The 24074-nt window shown below is 43.3% G+C and overlaps 1 protein-coding gene across 4 annotated transcripts in view; it reads right to left on the reverse strand.

The window, feature by feature from the left end:
• The window catches only part of DGKD (diacylglycerol kinase delta), a gene marked incomplete at its 5' end in the record, with an annotated part of 109969 nt that extends 90661 nt beyond the window's left edge, over positions 1-19308 (reverse strand). For all 4 annotated transcript variants that reach the window (XM_082657812.1, XM_082657809.1, XM_082657811.1 and 1 more), the window contains one exon: positions 19153-19308. In XM_082657812.1, the coding sequence (XP_082513938.1) occupies positions 19153-19308 (156 nt within the window). The remainder of the gene's footprint in view (positions 1-19152) is intronic.
• Positions 19309-24074: the final 4766 nt, after the last annotated feature.

Below are 24074 nucleotides of genomic sequence, written 5' to 3' on the forward strand. Positions count from 1 at the left end.
AAAATCCTAAAGACACCACACAGAAACTATTAGAACTGATTAAATGAATTCAGCAAGGCAGCAGTATACAAAATTAACACACAGAAATCAGCTGCATTTCTTTACACTAATAATGAAATATCAGGAAGTAAAAAAAAAAATCCTTTTTAAAATCACATCAAAAAATAAATAAATAAAATACTTAGGAATAAACCTCACTAAGGAGGTGAAAGACACATATGCTGAGAACTATAAAACACTGATAAAGGAAACTGAAGATGATTCAAAGAAATGGAAAGGTATCCCATGCTCATGGATTGGAAAAATTAATATTGTTAAAACAGCCACACTACCGAAAGCAATCTACAGATTTCATGTTAGCCCTATCAAATTACCTGTGACATTTTTCACAGAACTATAACAAATAATCATAAAATGTATGTGGAACCACAAAAGACCCAGAATTGCCAAAGTTATCATAAGGAAAAAGAACAAAGCTGGAGGCATAACCCTCCCAGACTTCCGACAATACTACAAAGCTACATTAATCAAAACAGCATGGTACTGGCACAAAAACAGACATATGGATCAATGGAACAGAACAGAGAGCCCAGAAATAAACTCACACACTTACAGTCAATTAATCTTCAATAAAGGAGGCAAGAATATACCATGGAGAAAAGACAGTCTCTTCACCAAGTGGTGTTGGGAAAGCTAGACAGCTGCATGTAAATCAATGAAGTTAGAACACTCCCTCACACCATACACAAAAATAAACTCAAAATGGCTTAAAGACTTAAATATAAGACATGACACCATAAAACTCCTAGAAGAGAACATAAAACTCCTAGAAGAGAACACAGGTAAAACATTCTCTGACATAAATCATAGCAATGTCTTCTTAGGTCAGTCTCCCAAGGCAAAAGAAAGAAAAGCAAAAATAAATGAATGGGACCCAATCAAACTTACAAACTTTTGCACAGCAAACAAAACCATAAAGAAAACAAAAAGATGACCTACAGAATGGGAGAAAATATTTGAAAACAGTGTGACCAAAAAGGGCTTAATTTCCAAAATATACAAACAGCTCATACAGTTCAATATCAGAAAAACAAACAACCCAATCAAAAAGTGGGCAGAAGACCTAAGTAGACATTTCTCCAAAGAAGACATACAGATGGCCAACAGGCACATGAAAAGATGCTCAACATTGCTAATTACTAGGAATTCCCTAGTGGTCCAGTAGTTTGGACTCCATGCGTTCATTGCTGAGGGCCCAGGTTCAATCCCTGGTTGGGGAACTAAGATCCCACAAGCTGCATGGTGTGACCAAGGAAAAAAATAAAAAGTAAAATAAAATAAAACATCGCTAATTATTAAAGAAATGCAAATCAAAGCTATAATGAGGTACCACCTCACACCAATCAGAATGGCCATCATTAAAAGGTCTACAAATAATAAATGCTGGAGAGGGTGTGCAGAAAAGGGAACGCTCCTACACTGTTGGTGGGGATGCAAATTGGTGCAGCCACTATGGAGAACAGTATGGAGGTTCCTTAAAAAACTGAAAATAGAGTTACCATATGATTCAGCAATCCCACTCCTGGGCAAATAACCAGAGAAAACTCTAATTCGAAAAGATAATGCACCCCAATGTTCACAGCAGCACCATTTACAATAGCCAAGACATGGAAGCAACCTAAGTGTCCATCAGCAGATGAATGGATAAAATGGATAATAAGAACCTGCTATTTAAAAAAATAAATAAAATAAAAAAAAATACTTTCACTGTATTTTTTTCTCTCTTTAAAACTATAACTTTGAAAGGCCTACTCTTGAAGGTCAGGGCGAATTCCACTGAAATTCAATGCGGTCAATATGATTTGTAGTCTTCAGGGATTCAAAATAAATAAATGAAAAAAGAAAAAAAAAGATGTGGTATATACATACACACACACACAAACACACTGGAATATTACTCAGCCATAAAAAAAGAATGAAATAATGTCATTGGCAGCAACAGGGGTGGACCTAGAGAGTATCATACTAAGTGAAGTAAGTCAGAGAGAGAAAGACCAATATCATATGATAAAATTTATATGTGGAATCTAAAAAAATGATACAAATGAACTTATTTACAAAACAGAAACAGACAACAAACTTATGGTTACCAAAGGGGAAGGGAGGAGAGAATTAGGAGCTTGGGATTAACAGATACACACTGCTATATATATAACAGATAAACAACAAGGACCTACTGCATAGCACAGGGAACTATATTCAATACCTTGTAATAACCTATAATGGAAAAGAATCTGAAAAAGTGTGTGTGTGTGTGTGTGTGTGTGTGTGTGTGTATGAATCACTTTGCTTTACACCAGAAACTAACACAACATTATAAATCAACTATACTTCAATAAAATTTTTAAAAAATTAATAGAGTGAAAAGACAACCCACAGAAAGGGAGAAAATATTTGCAAATCATATATCTGATAACTGTCTATTATCCAAAATATATAAAGAACTCTTACAGCTCAACAACAACAAAATAACCCAATTTTAAAATGGGCAAAGGACTGGAATAGACATTTCTCCAAATAAGATATATAAATGGCCAATAAGCACATGAAAAGATGCTCAACACCATTAGTCATTAAGGAAATGCAAATCAATACCATGAGATACCACTTCACACCCTTCAGGATGTCTGTAATAAAAAAAAAAAAAAAAGAGAGAGAGAGAGAAGGGAAGGAAGGAAGGGCAGAAAATAACAAGTGTTGACAAGTGTGAAGAAATTGGAACCCTCAAACATTGCTGTTGGAAATGTACAATGCTGCAGCCATTGTGAAAAAGTTTGGAAATTCCTAACTAAGATGAACACATAATTACCCAGCAATTCCACTCCCTAGGTATACACCCAAAAGAACTGAAGACAGACATTCAAACAGTATTCCTAGCAGCTCTACTCACAGTAGCCAAAGGGTAGAAGCAATTCAAATATACATCAACAGATAAACAGATAAAACAAATGGAGTATTATTTCATACAATGAATGTTACTCAGCCATAAAAAGGACTGAAGTACTGACACACGCTACAACATGGATGAACCCTGAAACATTATGCTAAGGGAAAGATGCCAGACACAAAAGGCCACACACATATTTTATGATTCCATTTACGTGAAATATCCAGAACAGGCAAACCCACAGAGATGGAAAGCAGGGTAGTGGCTGCCAGGGGCTGAGGAAGAAGAGGGAGTGGGGAATGACTTCCTAATGCGGAAGGGGTTTCAATGTGGGGGATAAAGAAGTTCTGGAAGTGAAAGTGGTGATGGAAGGGTGACCCTCTTCCATCTTACCCCAAGGACAAACCACTGCTCATCCTGGAGCCTGAGGAGCCAGGCCCAGGAAAACCACCACAAACCAGGCACCCTCACCTTCAGATGCAGAAGAACACAGCCAGCCAGAAATGGGTGGCAGGTGACCCAAAACCTCGCACTACTCAGACCAAGATGGCGGGGAGAGTCACTGGACCTGGGCCCAGTCTCATATGGGACTCACATTTCTTCCAGAGCCAAGCACACAGCTAACAGCAGTTCAAACCCACAGACCAGAAAATACCATTCAAGGATCAATAAATCAAAACAAAAACAAAAAAGTGGAGGTGGGAGTTTGAAGATATACGATAAAGCACATACATAAATCTGAAATGAATTATTCCAGAAAACGGAACACCTTTTTAGAAAATATGTGCTTCCTGTAAAAGATTACAGGAGGACACTGCCTCTACTAAAAAATTAAAGTTAAATTTTTTTTAAAGAACAGGGAGCACCAATGTGAACAATATGAAATTGAAAGACAACAAGCTAAGATACAGGCCATGATTAGGATAGGAAGCAAAAATAATCACACTACAGCAGAATTAAAATCCACATGGAAGGGGCTACAGGGGAAATGCACACTGCTGAAAATGTCATTGATGGTGCACAGGACAAAACAGGTGCCCACAGAATGCTACTGGATACAGTGGAGAGGAGAAAAGACTGAGAGAAAAGCTCATGGACAGAGTGATGAAGGGACAGATTATCTAACCTACAAATAATAAGAACCACCCAAAAGGAACACAAAATAATTGGAGATGCAATAATCAGAGGTAGAGAAGACAAAAGCTTTCCACCTCATTTATTAATACTGCCCCAAAAAGGAAAGCAAAGAGCTGCCAGGCTGATGTGCTGAAATCACTGGGCACTGTCTGTCCCAGGCACAGGAGAGAGAAGGACAGCATCACACAGGGGCCATCCCCTCTGCCCTGCAACCCCACCTCTGGGCTCCATCCTGAAGATTAAAAGACAGATCGTGACACAGCAAGCAAGCTCTCAAAGACCAAAGAGCCAGCTTGAAGGGGCTCTCCTGGGAAAATGGGGACAATCTGAGCATGAAAAAGAATGACTATAACTGATTACAAAACTGAATAAAAAGTCATGAATCCATAGTGATAACCCCCCCTCCCCCAGCAGAGAGACAGAGAGAGAAACAAAACAAAACCATTTGCCTCCACTAGGGACGACTATTCTACCAAACCCTCACTTTGAAAATTGGTAATTAAACAGAAAGAATCCAGCAATTACCCTGCCTTTGGTAGTAAGAAATGTAGTCGTTCCCCAGCTGAACTGGGAAAAATTTACCAAATACCAACAGATAATTGTGGAAGAAACGACAGAAAGCTGAGGGAGGGGGTAGGTCCATTTTTCAAACTCTCAAGCTCTGTTAATAAAACTGACTCAGGCCAGTTAATTATGTATAAATGCTGAAAATCATTTGGTAAAAAGTTGTTGGATAAAAGGATTATTTGCAGGGTATCTAGGAATCACCTCACAGATTACTTCCTAATCTCAAAGAAGGAAATCCACATTTCCAGTAGAAATATCTAGCTTCTCCACATAAACCAAATGAGGACACAGCAGAGGAGACTGCCTGCCTGACAGGACATGTAACATCCCACACCTAGGAGATTTGCCCAAAACATCAACCTGAATATAACTGAGTCTTCAAACCTCTCTTCCAGCTTATAGTAAATACAGAGTATAAAAGAACGATGCAAAAGAAACCATGAGGAAACAATCAGACAAATCCAGAAACAGATTTTACAAGACAACTGCCCTTGTCTATTCCAAAAGTCAATGTCGGGGAGGGGAGGGGAGGGGAGGGGAGAGAGGGCGAAGGTTGCTGAGGGCAGCTGTCCTAGGTTAAGAGACTAAAGAGATACAACCAATGCATGAATTTTGATTGGTACATGGTTCCCAAAAGGGAGGCTATAAAAGGCATTTTGGGTTCAACTGGGGAAAATTAAAAAGGATATAGATATTAGAAAATTACAATTAATATCTTAGGAATAATAATGGTATATAGAAAATGTCCTTATTTTTAGGAGTACTTATTTGTAGGAGTTTAGGTGTAAAAATGGACCATACAGGAAATGTCATTTTTAGAAGATACACACTGAGCTCTTTAGGGATAGACTGTCATGATGCCTACAAATGGTTTAGTAAATCATTTATTTCTATTTAATACATATAGATAAAGCATATTTGGCAATATGTTACCAATTGCTGAATCTTGATAGTAAGTATATTAGGTACCTTTTCAATTTTTCACAATAAAAAATTGAAGAGCCTTCCTTGCAAAGGTATTCTTCACAGAATATGTGGTACAACCATTACAAAGGATAAGAAAAAAGAGATTGTAATAACATGGAGAAATGCTCATAACATTAAAGTGAAAACTTACATATAGTTTCATTTCAACTAAATTAAACACATCCAGAAAAATAGTCCAGAAGGAAACACCGAAGTAACAATAACACTAGCGCCGGTGGACCTCCAGGTGCTGAAATCAGTGACTGACTTTCTTCCCCAGCCCTCGCCCAGCTCTCCTACTTCCTTCTCAGACTGGCCCTCCTCCTCTACTCACTTCCTAAAAGCCAGTGGCCCCAGATCTGCCCAGACCCCCTTCCACTATCCACTATTCTCCCTCTCAGGCTCTGAGGAACCATTCCTACTGTTTGCGCATGACTGTTATGGGGCTGGACAGAACACAGCAGGAAGAGGTGTAATCTGGAATCTATGAGACCCAGGTGGCTTCAGGGCACACCCACAAGCCACCTAACTACCTCTGTGTCCCTCATCTGTGAAGTTGGTGTGGTTGAGAAGAAGAGGATCCTGGACACCATGCAGCAGAGCTCAGTGAGAGCAGAATCCCCAGAGCTGGTCCTCACTGGTCCTCAGCCACAGCTCCTCCTTGGAAAGAGCTCCATTCGCCAGCCAGTCACGTGAACCATGAGCCTCCTCCTCCCCCTCCTTCCCCTCCCCCTCCTCTCCAACACCCCCATCAAACCATCACCGAGTTCTCACAATGTCAAATCCAACTAATTCTCTCCATCACCACTACCACAACCCTGGCCCAGGCTACCATCATCTCTCACCACATGTGTCAGCCAGCATCCACTCAGGCGGCCACAACACAGCCAGAGAAATCTTTCCAACCTGGATCAGATGTCTCACTCCTTCCTAAAATCTTAAAGCAATAGTATCCCACTATTACAGAGCTTCTACCCAGCTCCCCAGCCTCATGGCACAATCAAGGTCTCCTCAACTCTTGCTAACTCTATCCACACCAGCTTTCTTTCAGCCTCTTGATTTCGCCAAGCTCCCCCTGGCCACAGGGCCTTTGCATACCTCTTTGACCAACTACCTCCTCCATATCTTTTTTTTTAAATCCTTTTCAGTACAGCACAGGGAATATAATGACTTTAAATGGAGTATAATCTATGAAAATATTGAATCACCATGTTGTACACCAGAAACTAATATAATGCTGTAAATCAACTATACTTCAACATAAAAAATCTTTTGCATTACAAAATAGCACACATAAACTCCATGAAACAAAAATGTACAATTATCACAAGCTGAGAACCCAATCAACCACCAGCTAGGTGAAGAAACAACACTACCGGCCCTACAGAAGCTCCCTCTCTCAAGGTCCATCCAGTCACTACCCACCACTTCCCACCACCCCGACTTCTCTGGTAATCGTCTTCCTTGCTCGTAGCTTAAACACACAAGCAGGCAAGTCTAAACTCCTTAGTGTCCTACCTGTTCTGAACTGGATGTAATCGGAATCATACAGAATGTACTCTTTTATGTCTGGCTTTTTTGGCCTGCAGCATTAATGGCTGTGATTAATCCTTAAATCAGCAGGTAGCAGTAGTTCATTTTCACTGATGTACAGCATCCTCTTGTAAGAACATACTATAATTTATCAATTCTACTGCTGACAGACACTTGGGTTGCTTCCACTTTTGAGCTGTTACAAATAATACACTAGTAATATTCTTGTACATGCCTCTTGGAGTACATTTGCTTACATAAGCTATTAGATATATACCCAGAAGCAGAATTGCTGAAACATAGGGTATACATGCCTTCAACTTTAATAGATGCTGCTACAATATCTTGTAAAGTGGTGTTACCAATTTAATATTCCCACCAGAGCATTCCCTTGCTCCACATCCTCACTCATACCTGAAGAGACGCCATATGGAAGATATGTATAGGGCAAGATACTGGGGGGCGGGGGGTAGAGCATCCATGCCTGCTCTGGGTGTGCCACCCTCCCAGCATATTAATGCATTCACCAACCCAGAAGCTCCCCGAATCTCCTTGTTAAAGAGATTTTATGACTCAAACCTCCAGCCCCACTCTACTCCTAGGAAGCTGGGGGTAAGTTGGGGGGTCTCTATTTCCTGGAAGAGTTTATGTAAAACTGGTATTATTTCTTCCTTAAATGCTTAGAATTCACTGGTAAAGTCATCTGGGCCTAGAGTTTTCCTTGTTGGAAGATTTCAAATTATGGATTCAATATCTTTAATAGTTATAAAGACAATTTACATTTCTATTTCTGTGTCAGCTTTAAGTCGTGTTTTTCTAGGAATTTGTCCACTTCATCTAAAGATTCAAATGTACTTGTATAAAGTTGTTTATAATACCTGCCTACTCTTTTTAACATCTGCAAGATCTTCAATGATGTCCCTTTTTCATTCCTAACATTAATTATTTGCTTTCTCTAACTTTTTCCTGATTACTCCTGCTGGGGTTTGTCAATTTTTTTTTCCCAAAGACTCCATTTTTGCCTTTGTTTATCCTTTCTAATGAATATTTTTCATTTCGTTAAATTCCGCTCTTCAGGGCTTCCCTGGTGGCGCAGTGGTTGAGAGTCCGCCTGCCGATGCAGGGGACACAGGCTGGTGCCCCGGTCCGGGAAGAGGCCACATGCCGCAGAGCGGCTGGGCCCGTGAGCCATGGCCGCTGAGCCTGCGCTTCCGGAGCCTGTGCTCCGCAACGGGGGAGGCCGCAACAGTGAGAGGCCCATGTACGGCAACAACAAAAAAAAAAAACTTCTGCTCTTCATTATTTCCTTCGTTCTGTTTTCTTTGAATTTAATGTGTTGCTAGCCTTCTAATCACCTAATACACAGCCTAGCTCATGGATTTTCAGCAGTCTTCTTTTGTAACATAAATGCATTTAAAGATATAAACCTCCCTCTAAACATGACTTCAGCTGTATCCCGTTAGTTATACGTAGTTTGCTATCATTCAACTGAAAACATTTTCTAGCTTTGACTCATAAGTTATTTGGAAACAAATTTCTAAATTTCCAGATACATGAGGATTTTCATTTTACTGATTTCTAGCTTAATTCCACTGTTGTTAGAGAACACAGTCTGTATAATTTCAATATTTTGAAATTTGCTGAGAATTGCCTTGTGGCCAGCACATAGTGAATTTTGACCAATGTGTCCTGTGCTTTTGAAAAGAATTTCGATTCTGCAATTGCTCGGTACAGTGTTCTATATACGTCCATTAGGTCAAGTTTAGTACTTTGTTGTTCAATTTTTCTTTATTTTTACAAATTTTTGTCTGCTTATCATAACAGCCTCTGAAACAGGTTGTTTAATATCCCACTATGATCATAGATTTATTTCCATTACAGTTGTATTAATTTTTCTTCTAAATATTTTGAAGTTACATTAGGTATATACAGAGTTTAAATTATTATATCTAAAATAAAACTTTTATCATTTATCAGTATCATATCTTTATCTCTAATAATAAATTCTGCCCTCAAAGACTATTTTGTCTGACATTAAAATACTATAGCAACTTTCTCTAGGTTGATGTGTGCATAGTATTTTTTCCCATTCTTTTACTTTCAATCTTTTTTTTTTTTTTCCTGCGGTACGCGGGCCTCTCACTGTTGTGGCCTCTCCCACTGCGGAGCACAGGCTCCGGATGCGCAGGCTCAGCAGCCATGGCCCACCGGCCCAGCCGCTCCGCGGCACGTGGGATCCTCCCGGACCGGGGCACGAACCCGTGTCCCCTGCATCGGCAGGCGGACCCTCTACCACTGCGCCACCAGGGAAGCCCTCAATCTTTTTATATCCTTCTGTTTTAAATATATCTCTCTTAAATAACCTGGTCTGCTTTTGTTTTCTTACCTGTCTGACAATCTCTGACTTTTAATGGTAGCATTCAAATTCACTTATATTTAACGTGATTATTGCTATATTGGGATTTAAGTCTATCCACTTACTGTTTGCTTTCTCTTTGTTCCACTTGATCAATGTTTCCTTTTCTCTTTTTTTTTTAATTTTATTGAAGTACAGTTGATTTACAGTGTTGTGTTAACTTCTGCTGTACAGCAAAGTGATTCAGTTATACATATATATATACACATTCTTTTTTAGATTCTTTTTCATTATGGTTTATCACAGGATAATGAATATAGTCCCCTGTGCTATAAAACAGGATCTTGTTGTTTATCCATAACAGTTTGCATCTGCTAATCCCAAACCCCCAATCCCTCCCTCTCCCTTTTCTCTCCTTTCTTGCCTTCTTTCAGATTTGGAATTTATTATTCAATTTTTCTTGCCTTTTAACTTAGATACCATATCATCTTTCACAATTTAGTGGCTGCTGCACAGATTACAACATGTATCCCTGACTTGTCTAATATTAATTGGTTCTTTTTTCTTTTTCCTGGAATTGCAAGGAAAACTTTAAACAGTTTTATTCCATTTACCTCCCTTCTGACTTACATAACATTGCTATGTATTTTAATTCTATATATATTTCAAACCCAAAGACAGATGGAGAGATAATACTATGTTCTTGGATTGGAAGAATCAACATTATGAAAATGACTATACTACCCAAAGCAATCTACAGATTCAATACAATCCCTATCAAACTACCACTGGCATTTTTCATAGAACTAGAACAAAAAATTTCACAATTTGTATGGAAACACAAAAGACCCTGAATAGCCAAAGCAATCTTGAGAAAGAAAAACAGAGCTGGAGGAATCAGGCTCCCTGACTTCAGACTACACTACAAAGCTACAGTAATCAAGACAGTATGGAACTGGCACAAAAATAGAAATATAGATCAATGGAACAGGATAGAAAGCCCAGAGATAAACCCACGCACATATGGTCACCTTATTTTTGATAAAGGAGGCAAGAATATACAATGGAGAAAAGACAGCCTCTTCAATAAGTGGGGCTGGGAAAACTAGACGGCTACATGTAAAAGAATGAAATTAGAACACTTCCTAACACCATACACAAAAATAAACTCAAAATGGATTAAGGACCTAAATGTAAGGCCAGACACTATAAAACTCTTAGAGGAAAACATAGGCAGAACACTCTATGACATAAATCACAGCAAGATCCTTTTTGACCCACCTCCTAGAGAAATGGAAATAAAAACAAAAATAAACAAATGGGACCTAATGAAACTTCAAAGCTTTTGCACAGCAAAGGAAAACATAAACAAGATGAAAAGACAGCCCTCAGAATGGGAGAAAATATTTGCAAATGAAGCAACTGACAAAGGATTAATCTCCAAAATTTACCAGCAGCTCATGCAGCTCAATATCAAAAAAACAAACAACCCAATTCAAAAATGGGCAGAAGATCTAAATAGACATTTCTCCAAAGAAGATATACAGATTGCCAACAAACACATGAAAGGATGCTCAACATCAGTAATCATTAGAGAAATGCAAGTCAAAACTACAATGAGGTATCACCTCACACCGGTCAGAATGGCCATCATCAAAAAATCTACAAACAATAAATGCTGGAGAGGGTGTGGAGAAAAGGGAACCCTCTTGCACTTTTGGTGGGAATGCAAATTAATACAGCCACTATGGAGAACAGTATGGAGGTTCCTTAAAAAACTAAAAATATAACTACCATATGACCCAGCAGTCCCACTGTTGGGCATATACCCTGAGAAAACCATAATTCAAAAAGAGTCATGTACCAAAATGTTCATTGCAGCTCTATTTACAATAGCCAGGACATGGAAGCAACCTAAGTGTCCATCAACAGATGAATGGATAAAGAAGATGTGGCACATATATATACAATGGAATATTACTCAGCCATAAAAAGAAACGAAGTTCAGTTATTTGTAGTGAGGTGGATGGACCTAGAGACTGTCATACAGAGTGAAGTTAAGTCAGAAAGAGAAAAACAAATACCATATGCTAACACACATATATAGAATCTAAAAAAAAAAAAAGGTTCTGAAGAACCTAGGGGCAGGACAAGAATAAAGATGCAGACGTAGAGGATGGACTTAAGGACATGGGGAGTGGGAAGGGTAAGCTGGGAAGAAGTGAGAGAGTGGCATGGACATATATATACTACCAAATGTAAAATAGATAGCTAGTGGGAAGCAGCTACATAGCACAGGGAGATCAGCTGGGTGCTTTGTGACTACCTAGAGGGTAGGGAGGGTGGGAGGGAGATGCAAGAGGGAAGAGATATGGGGATATATGTATATGTATAGCTGATTCACTTTGATATAAAGCAGAAACTAACACACCACTGTAAAGCAATTATACTCAAATAAAGATGTTAAAAAAAAAATTTAGCAGTTGATAATCATTCAGTTTTCCATTTCAGTGCCCTTTTCTTTGCTCTTCTTTCCTTCCTGAAACACTAACCCTTCACCTAAGATCATTTTCCTTTAGCCAGACACAAACAAAAACACTCCCTGATGTTTCCTTCATTATGGGTCTGCACACAAAAAGTTGATTTTGTTTATTTGAAAACATCTTTATTTCAGCTTTATTTCTGAAGGATCTTTTGGCTGAGTAATGAATTAGGGTTAGCAGTTTCTTCCAGCACTTAAATTTTGATTGACTTCTGCTTCCATGGCTTCTGTTAAGAACACAGCTGTCAGTCTCACTGTTGCTCTTTTGAGGGTAATCTGTCTCCAGTTGCTTTCAAGACTCTTCATCTGTGGTTTTCAGCAGTTTTATTAAGTGATAGGTGAGGCTTTCTTTGTGTTCACAGGCTACTGAATCTGTGGGTGGTGCCTTTTAATAGTTGTGGGAAGTTCTCAGGCATTATCTTTACAAATGTTGTTTCTGCCCAATTTTCTCATAAAAGACCTTTTCACTATTATCTCTGACTCCCGCCTTATCTGCTAATTTCTCCATTTTTTTATGTCTCCAGGCTTCCTTATGGGTAATTTTCTTTTGAGCTGTCTTCTGGGCCACTGAATTCTTTCTTCAGCCGTGTCTATTCTACCCTTCCTTTGAGAACTTAACTTTGATTATTACATTTGCCAGTTTTAGAATTTTCATTTGGTTCTTTATTAGTTTCTAGTTCTCTGCCAGAATTCTCAGTCTGGTCTTTTATCTCCTTAAACATAGTAAGCATAGTTGTTTCAATATCTGTGTCTGATGTCTAGAGCCCCTGTTTATCTGTCTTTATAGTCTGCCGTTTCCATTGGTTTTAATTCACATGGCCTTGCCTCCCCGTGTGTCTGTTCTTCATTGAACACAAAACAATGAATTTACAACATGGCTTGTGAAAATAACTGGACGACTGGATGATGTCATCTCCCTCTACAGAGGACTGAAGTTGCTTCTGTTAAGCACCTAAAAACAACAGCACTCTGGGATTACCTTAATTTCAGAGAACTGACATGCTATGAAGCATGACTGCAGGCCTTTGGAAGTCCTACTTCTAATCCTCCTCATTCCTTGGAAGTGGCTTTTTGGAATCCTAAACCAAATTGAGGGAGCTCACCAAGGATTGCTGCCCTTTGGCAGATCCCAGTACCTCAGGTCCCACAGGCATTTCTGACTGCTTCACAGAGCTCAGCCCCTCGGCATCCCCTCCAGAGTCAGTATATGCCCTACATTAGTTTCCTGTGGCTGCCCTATAACCAAGGCCACAGACTGGGAGGCTTAAACAACAGAAATTTGGTGTCCTACAATCCAGGAAGCTAGAAGTCCAAAATCAAGGTGTCAGCAGGGCCACGCTCCCTCTAAAGGATCCAGGGGAGATTCTATTACCTCTTCTAGTGGCCCCACCTGGTCCTTGGTTTGTGACAGCACAGGTCTAAATCGCTGGCTCTGTTCTCATATGGCTTTTTTCTCTGTGTGTTCCTCTGTGTCCAAATCTTCCTCCTCTTTCTTTTACAAAGACACCAGACATTAGATTTAGAGTCCTTTCATCACCAAAACAACCCTACAGTACCTATGTGGTTATTCTATTAACGCCTTCTTCAGACTACTAGCTCTAGGGGTGTTCTTTGTTGCTCAGGAAGGCCCCCCAAGTGCCAGCACACAGAACAATTTTAAGGTCTCCACTATTTGCTGGGTTAAACTGAATCTGTGAAATAAAGAAAATAACACCTAGCCCATGCTATTCCCACTAGTATTCAATAAATTAACAATTTTTTTAAAAGATACTCACTGTTAATTGTCTGCCAGATTTGTTTTTATTTGCTATTCTGGCTGCTAGAGATGGAGACTCACCCAGATCAGCTTGAGCTGGGGGTGGAGGGATTCAGGGGGATGGCTACTGGTCAAGATATAAAAAGTGAACAATCAGAAAGACAGAAATAATCATAAAAGCAACCATTTATTGAATGCTCATAATAAGCCAGGCTCGACGCTAAATAAGTATTGCACAAAGACTACTCCACTTGATTCTATGAGTTATCATCATCATTTTTATTTTACAGATCTGAGAACTATTATTATCATTTATATTTCGCAGAGATAGAAACTGAGGCTCAGGAACACACACCTAACGTTTACTGTCACCACTCGTTACCCAAAAACTAGTATTTTCCCTATTTACAGATAAGGAAACCAAGTCTTAAGAGGTTTGGAGACTTGTTCGTGACATCAAAGTTTAGACTCTTAAATACTGCTACATACTAGCTTTAAAAAAACCTTTTAGGGACTTCTCTGGTGGTCCAGTGGTTAAGAATCCATCTTGCAATGCAAGGGATGCCACTTCCATCCCTGGTCAGGGAACTAAGATCCCACATGCCTCGGGGCAACTAAGCCCGCGAGCCACAACTAGAGAGAGGACCACGTGCCACAACGAAAGATCCCACATACTGCAACTAAGACCCGACACAGTCAAAAAATAAATAAATATTTAAAAAAACAAAAAACAAAAACTTTAATACCACTTCACACCCATTAGGATAGCTATAATCAAAAAGATAAAACAACTGAGGACATGGAGAAACTGGAACCCTCATACCTTACTGGTGGAAATGTAAAATAGTGCAGTCACTTTGGAAAACAGTATGGCAGTTTCTCAAAGACTAAGCATAGAGTTACCATGTGACCCAGCAAACCTACTCCTAGGTACATATCCACCAGAAATGAAACATATGTACACACAGAAATATGTACATAAATGTTCACAGCAGCATTATCCAGAATAGCCAAAAAGTGAAAATAACCCAAATGCCCAGCAACAGATGAATGTAAATAAAACGTAGTAAATCCATACAACGGTATATTACTCAGCAGTAAAACGAAAAGAAGTACTGGCACAGGCTACAACATGGATGAATTTTGAACACATTTTACTAAGTGAAAGAAACCAGACACAAAAGGTACATACTACATATTATATTTATGTGAGATGTCCAGAATCAGCAAATCCACAAAATAGAAAGCAGACTAGCAGTTGCCTAGGGTTGAGAGAGTTGGGAAAAAACGGGGAGTAAATGCTAATGGTTATGGGTTTCTATCTTTTTTGGTTGCGTTGGGTCTTCATTGCTGCACGTGGGCTTTCTCTAGTTGTGGTGCACAGGCTTCTCCTTGCAGTGGCTTCTCCTGTTTCGGAGCATGGGCTCTAGGTGCGCGGGCTTCAGTAGTTGTGGCATGTGGGCTCAGTAGTTGTGGCTCGAGGGGTCTAGAGCGCAGGCTCAGTAGTTGTGGCACACGGGCTTAGTTGCTCTGCGGCATGTGGGATCTTCCTGGACCAGGGATCAAACCCGTGTCCCCTGTATTGGCAAGCGGATTCTTAACCACTGTGCCACCAGGGAAGTCCCATGGGTTTCTTTTTGGGGTGATGAAAATGTTCTAAAACTGACTGTGGTAATGATTACACAACGGTAAATATACTAAAAAACACTGAACTGTACACTTTAAATGAGTGAGCTGTACGGTATGTGAATTTTATCTTAGTAAAGCTGTTTTTTAAGTATTTTACAACTTGAACATTTTACTTAATTTCTACTAGTCTTCATTTCACAATGGAAAAAATACTTTGTTTAAATTTGAAATTAAGAATATAAGCACTTTAATGCACAAAGCCAAAAATGTTAACTTTTTAAAAAATTTTAAATAAATTAAGCTCCATCTTAACTGATAAGGCTTCACAGAATCACACTGTTCTCTACTCAGATTTCAAAATACCTTATAATGTGTTCATAAGCTAATTTACCAGTGTATTAGTTCCATTTTCTTTTTTCCACACTAGCTACGTGGTCCTATAAAATCACTACTGTGGGGCTTCCCTGGTGGCGCAGTGGTTGAGAGTCCGCCTGCCGATGCAGGGGACACGGGTTCGTGCCCCGGTCCGGGAAGATCCCACATGCCGCGGAGCGGCTGGGCCCGTGAGCCATGGCCGCTGAGCCTGCGCGTCCGGAGCCTGTGCTCCGCAACGGGAGAGGCCACAACAGCGAGAGGCCCGCTTACCGCAAAAAAAAAAAAAAAAAAAAAAAAATCACTACTGTGTACTATGGTAAGGAAATGAAGTAATGTGTTTGCTGGGGACAGTTGGAATATATGAAAATATCAGATGTACATGAAATTCTAAACTAATAAACAACCATCTAAAATCTATACACATCAAATTTTCAGAGACTTTCCCCATCAAAGACTTGGGAAAAAGTTTTAAAAGAACCTCACGAATAAAGATTTTTTTTGGCGTTTGGTAAGGCTTCTCTTTACACATGTCCTTATGGCCTTGTTCCTCAAAGTCTGGTCCATGACCAGCAGCAGCAGCATCTCCTGAGAGGTGATAAATGCAGAACCTCTAGCCCCACTCCAGACCTACTCAACCAGAATCTGCATTTTAACAAGATCCCGAGGGGACGTGTCTGCACATGAAAATTCGAGAAGCACTGTCATAAGATACTTCCTTTTCTTTTTCCATTAAGACAGCTCTAGCTTGCACTGGACTAATGTTTCAAAAACTTGACATACATACAGCTCTGGTCCTGGGCCAGCTTGTCCTCAGTTCCATTCCTCACTCTTCTGCTCTACTCCAAATTGCTGATCCCTGCAGGCTGGGTTTCCCAGGCAGGAGGGGGCATGGGGTGAGTCTCCAGGAGCAGCTGTGTCCTTCCAAGCCTCCAGCCCACACCAGATGACCCATGGTGGTTCCAGCCTCTGGTGAGTCGTAGTTGTTCCTGATATGCTGCCTCCCGGCTTGTCTTCCAGCTTCCTGTTTGCTGCCTCATCGCAGGGTTACCTCACTGCCCACTGTTTGCATTCTCAATTCTTCAGCACCTGTGCGACCACTCCCCATTGAACTCCCTCTGTTTTGAATACTTAAAGTGGGTCGTTCCTTTTTGGACTCAGAATGATACCCCATACCATTCTGGATATTTCCCCTGTGCACCACATATACCAGAGGAATTTTCTGAATGGCTTATCTGCTTTAAAAGGGGGAGTGGGGAAGGGAGGTTGGGAGCTACCACACACACAGTAAACCTCACATTCCACCAATCTCTAACAACCCAAAAGAAAACTCAACCTTAAGCTATTTGTACAGCAGATGTGACTGTATTCAGAAATTCAAGTCCTCGGGGTGTATTTTTAACACTCTACCCATCACTCCTCAGCCAGAACAGCTGGTGTAACAGCTATTGTTTTAAGAGGGGAAAAAAAGACTCCTTAAGAACAGAATTCTGGACAAACAGTGGAATCTCTGAGAGATCAAATCTTAATAACAGTTGTAAATCACATGATCCACCCTATACTGGGCACACACCATGCTTGAGGACCAAGCAACAGGTGAGAACAACTCCTATCAGTACCATTTAGGGCTACTTGGAGATCTTTCTAAAAGCACCTCTGACCCATCACTCTCAGGCTCTGAATAATCCTTAGTGGCTCCCTCTTGCCCAAGGCCACAAACTCAACTCCAGGGCTATCCTTTCAAAATCCAGCCTGATCTACCTTTCCAGCCTCTTCCTCATTCCTCTCAATCTGACCCACTCACCTTCTGACCATTCCCAGGTGTGCCTAAACCTGTAGATACAACATTCAACTAGGTGGAAAGTCCCTCTTTCCTTACTTAGCCTGACAAACTCTTTCTTGCAAGATCCTGCCTCCCAGGGTAGCTGGAGTCTCAGTCCTCTAAGCTTCCACAGCACTTACTACATCATACTGTCACATGGACAGATGTCCACCTCCTACAGGCTGGGAACCCCGAAATGGAGAAACTGCCTTCCATCTTGGGATCCTGACCATAGCTCAGATCCAGATCCAAGCTACTACCAGTGACACCCTGGGCAAGACACTTACCCTCTCCACCTCCAATTCCGTAAGAAGGGAATGACAGACAACACCCACCACGGTGGGTTATCACCAGTGCTAATGAGTTAACCCATGGAAAGTGCCGTAAACTTAGCCCAAGAAAAGTGCCTGGCACACAGTAAGCACTGGAGAATTGCTAGCGTTATAATTACTACTATTACTGTTATACCTGGAACAAAGGAGGTGTTCAATACCTATGTGCTGAATAACTGGAGCACTTCACAGTAAAACTGTTTGTAACACTGGGACAAAAGGTTACCCCATCCCAGGTATCAGAGGCTGACATAAGATTAAGAAACGGCTCCCACGGTAAAAGTACCAGCTGAACTCACTGGCCCTGGAGGAAAAGCGCACTGCAGCGGGATGAGATAGTCTGTGCCAGCTGGATCTGCCCAGGCTGCCCACAGACCCAGTCTGCCCTCAGCCACCTGTCCAACCACCTGCCTGAGGAAGCCGTGTGCTAACACAGAGGGCTCACCTGCAGCAAAACCCAAAAGCAGTTTGCAACAGAAACCGCAATGGGAAAACAAAGGGTGCAACTTTACTCCTGCAGAAAGGAAATGCGTCTTTCTGCAGCTAATACTTCGCGTCTGGAGTTCTCCACCGAGAGTGAGATGCCAAGCGGGTGCGCAGCCAGGGACAGCCCCCCTCTCCCCGCTTTCCCGAGGAGGGAGAGAGAGACGGTCACGGGACCTGCCCTTTCCCGCACGAAAATCCACGCGAGGGGAAGGAAGAGCCCCACACCTGGGTCCAATCGGATTTCTCAGGGGTCACAGGTGAGTGCAGAGCACCCAGCGAGAAACAGCCCGATCCGTCCTCAGAAATGTGCAGAACCCGGGTCGGGGAGCGCTCGCCGGCCGGACGCAGCCAGGAGTCCCCATTTCTGGTGCGCTCGCCCCCCAGCCTGCAGGCCTGTCCCTCCCGGTCCTCGCGGCACGGGGCTTCCTCGCGGCCCGCCCCGCCAACCGCCTTGCCGGCCCGGCCCCGCGCGGCGCCCACCTGCTCCCCGGCCCGGGGGTCCCCGCCGCCGCCCCGCCGGGAGGCGCGCTCATCCCCTGGCGCCTGGTCCGTTACCCCGCGGAGCGCGCTCCGTCCGAGCAGCGGCGCCCGGCGGGACCCTAGGCCGGGCCGGGCCGGGCCTGGGCGGCTGCTCGGGCCGAACTGCGGGCCTCACGGGGCTGCCGCGGCGTGAGGGGCGCGCGCCCGGGCCGCCGCCGCGGGCTCACCTTCTGGCGGATCTGGCCCGACGTGGACACCTTGCGGATGAGCTTCTGCGGGGAGCCGGGCTCCGCCTCGGGCTCGCTGTCGGACGACTCCTCAGGCGGCGGCGGCGGAGACGGCTGCGGCGGACCCGGCTGAGGGGCACCCGCCGCCGCCGCCATGCTGCCGGGCCAGCGCGCGCACAGCGGGCGGGGGCGGGGCCGGGGCCGGGGCCGAGCCGGGCTGGGGGGCGGGGCCCGGAGGGGCGGGGCCTGGACCGCTGTCTCCAGCTCCGCCCCTCCGCGCCCCCTGCCGGCCGCGCGCGCAGCCGGAGGTGGCGCCCCTGCCGGGCGTCTCTTCGCCCCCACCGGTGGTGTCAGAACCACAGGTTTTAGCAACTGTTTCTTTTCTTCCTGGGACACAATTTGTATGGGGTTTTTTATTTTTGTGTTCACTCTTTTTCATCTTTAATGTTCCCCTTCAAGAATGTAAGTGACCTCCAGGCGGCTCGGGACTGTCTTTCTTGCCCTGCATCGTGTCTCCAGCATCTAAAGCAGCGTCTGGCATTTAGTAGTTAGTTGCACGACGAACAGTTCGAGGAGTGGGTGAATGCATGCATGAATGCAGGAAAGAAAGTACTTGGACAGGCCTGTGGGATGCCGGAACAGGGATACACAGTTCCATCCGAGAAGGCTTCCTGGAGAAAAAGATAAAGTGAGACGGAAAATGTGAGCAGGAGTTATCCCTAACCGGGGACCCCTGTTCCAGGCCAAGAGATGAGATTGTGCAAAGACCTGGAGGCAAGAAAGCACATATCTCTGGAAAAAAGGGAAACTGTAGCCTAAAGGAAGGAAAATACTTGAAGAGATGAGCCTGGGGGCGGGCAGGTCAGACTGGGCCTTTGTAAACCTGATAAGGGGGTTGGTCTTTTAGGCTGAGTCCTGAAGGCAACAGGAAGCCCTTGAGCCATCTCGACCCTGGGCGAGGCTAAGTGACAAAGCTGAGGACTGTGATCCAGGCTTTGAAGCAATCTGGGCAGGTGGCTGCCCTGGATTACTGGGAGGGGCTGGGGAGACAGAGAAGTGGACTTCGGAGGGTAGCTGGAGGAGAGGCAGAGGCAATTTGGGATAAGCCCCTCCTTCCCAGCTAAGACAGCTGGAGGAGAGGGAGTGAAATTGGAGGTGAGTTTTTGCTGCCCTATGGGACCTCCAGGTGGAGAAGGGTTTGGTGCCACCTGAGAAGGGCAAATCCTCTTTAAAGACCCTATCTCCAGATACAGCCACATTCTGAGGTACTAAGGGGCTGCACAATTTTCCCCTTGCCCTTTCAAAGGGCTGCTCCTAGAAACACAGTGGCTCCTGTCCTGCCTGCGGGTCAGCACACTCTGGCCCCCACTGCACTGGGCAATGCTTTCCAGAGGCAAAATAAGTGAGACACCCCCCCCCCAGGGGCCACAGAGGAGCATCTGGTGTGGGGACATGGCCAGGGGAATGGATACACTGCCAGGACAGAGTATACCAGGGCATAATGCAGGAATACTCTGGGACACGCTGGAGACCCCTGGTGAACCCAGCTGTGCAGCCCAGTGCTGTAGCCACTAGCCACATGTGGCTACTTCGATTTCAAGTTCAATTAATTAAAATTAAATGTTCAGTTCCTTGGTCACACTAGCCACATTTCAGCTGCATGTGGTTTAGCAGCTACCACACGGGACAGCACAAATATAGAAGATTTCCATCATCACAGAAAGTTCCGCAATGCAGGACAGTGACGGCTCCTGTATACTGCCCACCGGCCACACCCCAGACACTTGACCAGCGACTCTAGTCCACACACATGTCCCCCAGAGCAAGCTTGATGGTCTCATTCTAGAGATGAAGACCTGAGGTTCAGATACGTCTCCCAAGGAATTCATGAGAGGCAGAATTTGAACTTGGACTACGTGATTCCCAAGTCCTTGACCCTTCAGGGTTAGGCCTCCCAGGAAGCTGAGGCTCGAAGGAGCTCAGAGGAAGAAAGAGGAGAGAAGGGTCTTGTTATGGGCTGACTTGTGTCCCCCCTCCCAACATTCATACGTTGAAGTCCTAATCCTCTAGTACCTAAGAATGTGGCCGTATTTGGAGACAGGTAGGTAATCAAGTTAAGGAGGTAATCAAGTTAAAATGAGGTAATTTTAAGGAGGTAATCAAGTTAAAATGAGACCATTAGGATGGGCCCTAATCCAATACAACTGGTGTCCTTACATCAATAAGAAGACATTTGGACGCAGACAGGCTCCAAGGGAAGACCATGTGAAGACACACAGAGAAGTCATCTGCGAGAAAAGGATAGAGGCCTCAGAAGAATCTGACCCTGCCGACACCTTGATCTCAGACTTCTGGTCTCCAGAATTGTGAGAAAATAAATTTCTGTTGTTTAGGCCTCCAGGTCTGTGGTACCTTGTTATGACAGCAAGGAGCTGGCTAATAAGGGCACAGAGGGGAGGGTGTCCTGCATCTCCATGGAGATTGGTGATTTTTGTATCAATTAATTACAATGTAGTGTGATACATAAGTGTAAAAATCTAAGGGTGTTATGGGGGGAGGGACGGTACAGCAGGAGAAAAAGTTATAACTCTGCCGGAGGTGTCAGGGGAGCCTCTCCAGAGGACGGATTACCCCAGCCTGGTTTGGAGATTTGAAATGAAAGGCGAGGGGATGGAGGGAATTTTCCAGGAAAATACAAAAAGGCAGGAGACTACTAGGCGAGTTGGGAGGATGACGGGGATTTGCATTTGCTGCTGAGCCACTGGTCAGGTGGTGGGGAGTCTGGAAGGTGAGCTGCACCAGGACTCAAAGCAGCCTCTGTTTGACTCAGGAGCAAGGACGTTATCCTCTGGGCACCAGAGCCACTGAAGGGTTTTTGCAAAGCAGAGGAGGGTTCGATCCCTGGTCGGGGAACTAGATCCCGCATGCATGCCGCAAGAGTTCTCATGCCTCAACTAAGAGTCTGCATGCCACAACTAAAGATCCCATGTGCTGCAACTAAGACCTGGTGCAGCCTAAATAAATAAATATTTTAAAAAATAAAATAAAGTGACTTAGCAATCCAGGCAATGCCGATTTGGGCCAGAACCGAGGAGGTAGTTGTGGAGGTGGAGAGAGGAGGTGACAGACAGAAGACGTAGTAGAGGGAAGAATAGGGACCAGGTTCTCCCTGGCAGGAGATTAGGGAGCGGGGCAAGTCGGAATGCCTCCCAGATACGGGGCTTTCCAGGGAAGAACGCCCCACTGAGCACAGTAGGCCTAGAGGAGAAGATGAACTTGGTTTGGAGCAAACAGCTTGAGATGCCTGGGTGTGCTGTTGCCTATGCCCGTTAGATGCTCAGGGGATACCAGGGTTCCAGAATCCATCATTTTAGAGGCAAAAAGCCAAGGGCATGAACGTGAACGCAAGGGAGAGTTGGGAGGCAGAGACTGTGGCTGAATAGGAGTCTATTTGCAATTATGAAAAAGTACTAGAAATTGTCACAGCCAAGAGAAGCGTAAGGGAATGTGATGACTAAATGTCATGTGGGATCCTGGAACAGAAAAAGGACATTAGGTAAAAACTAAGGAAATCTGAATAAAGAATGGGCTTTAGTTTAATAATAATACGTAAATATTGATTCATTCAGTGTGGCAAATGCACCATCCTAATGTAAGATGTTAATAATTTAGAGGAAACTGGGTATGGGGGAACTCACTGTACTTTCTTTGCAACTTTTCTGTAAATCTGAAACTATTTGAAAATAAAAAGTATATTTTTAAAAAGATTATTAGGCTTAGTAAGAACTATATTATGTTCTTAAATCAGAGGAACATAACTGCCATATTTTCTCTGATGAGCAAAGAAGCCTTTGTGTTCTCTGGTGGCTGCAGAGTACTGTTCCCTTGGAGACCACCCCCAAGGTGGCACGCCTGTAAGAGCACATTCACCCGTACCTCCTTATGCAATGAGTCACGCTGTGAATCATCTCTAACAATATGCTGCTCCCCGAGTTTACCCCACCTTAAGGGCATATCAAGGTGGCAGTAATAACACACTTCATATCCAACCTAATCTTTCTTCTCGACCTGTCAATGTAGAAGTGCACCTCCTGTCAAAAAGAACCGCTTCACGTTAGAATAGACAAAGGATGCACTTGAAAACATGGGAATTATCTTATTTTATCCTGAACTGCGGTTATGATTGACATCTGGAGCAGGACATTGCTTTACTGTGTGCGACATGTAGTTCCCCTGGCCCCCAGGACCTGTGTCAACCAAATACCACCCCCATACATTTCCAAGTGCACCCAGCTTCCGCCCCCTCCCTGCCCACCCCCCAAGCATAAGTAAACTAAACCCTTAGGGTTGTGATATTAGACTGGGAGGCAAGCAGTGAAAAATGTTAAAGGAAAACAGACACTCTAAAACGAAGTTATCTACCTGCGATAAAACTGTAGACTAAATACACACACACGAATACAAGTGAAAAGGGGGGAAATCTGAAAAAGATGGGTGGATTACAGCTACGTGTGAATCCATAATTATCTCAATAATATTTTCAACTTAAAAAATAACTTAAGGGCAGCCATTGTTGAATCATAAATGCTCCGACAGCGCCCCTCCCCCAGACTCTCATATACACATTCAGCAACAAAAGGTGAGCAAAGGAAATTCCCTGGCAGTCCAGTGGTTAGGACTCCGAGCTTCCACTGCAGGGGGCATGGGTTCAATCCCTAGTCAGGGAACCAAGATCCCGCATGCCACACAGTGTAGCCAAAAAAAAAATGGTGAGCAAAGTTCTGGTTGTTATAGACTCAGGGAAACCAGAGTTTAAGTCTTGACTCCAACTCTCACTAGCTGTGTGACCTTGGGTAAGGTACATAACCTCTTTGAACTGCAGTTTCCTCATCTAACAAATGGGAAGCATGGTTGGAATGATT

The sequence above is a fragment of the Grampus griseus genome (assembly GCF_964374135.1).
Source record: "Grampus griseus genome assembly, chromosome: 7".
NCBI lineage: Eukaryota > Metazoa > Chordata > Mammalia > Artiodactyla > Delphinidae > Grampus > Grampus griseus.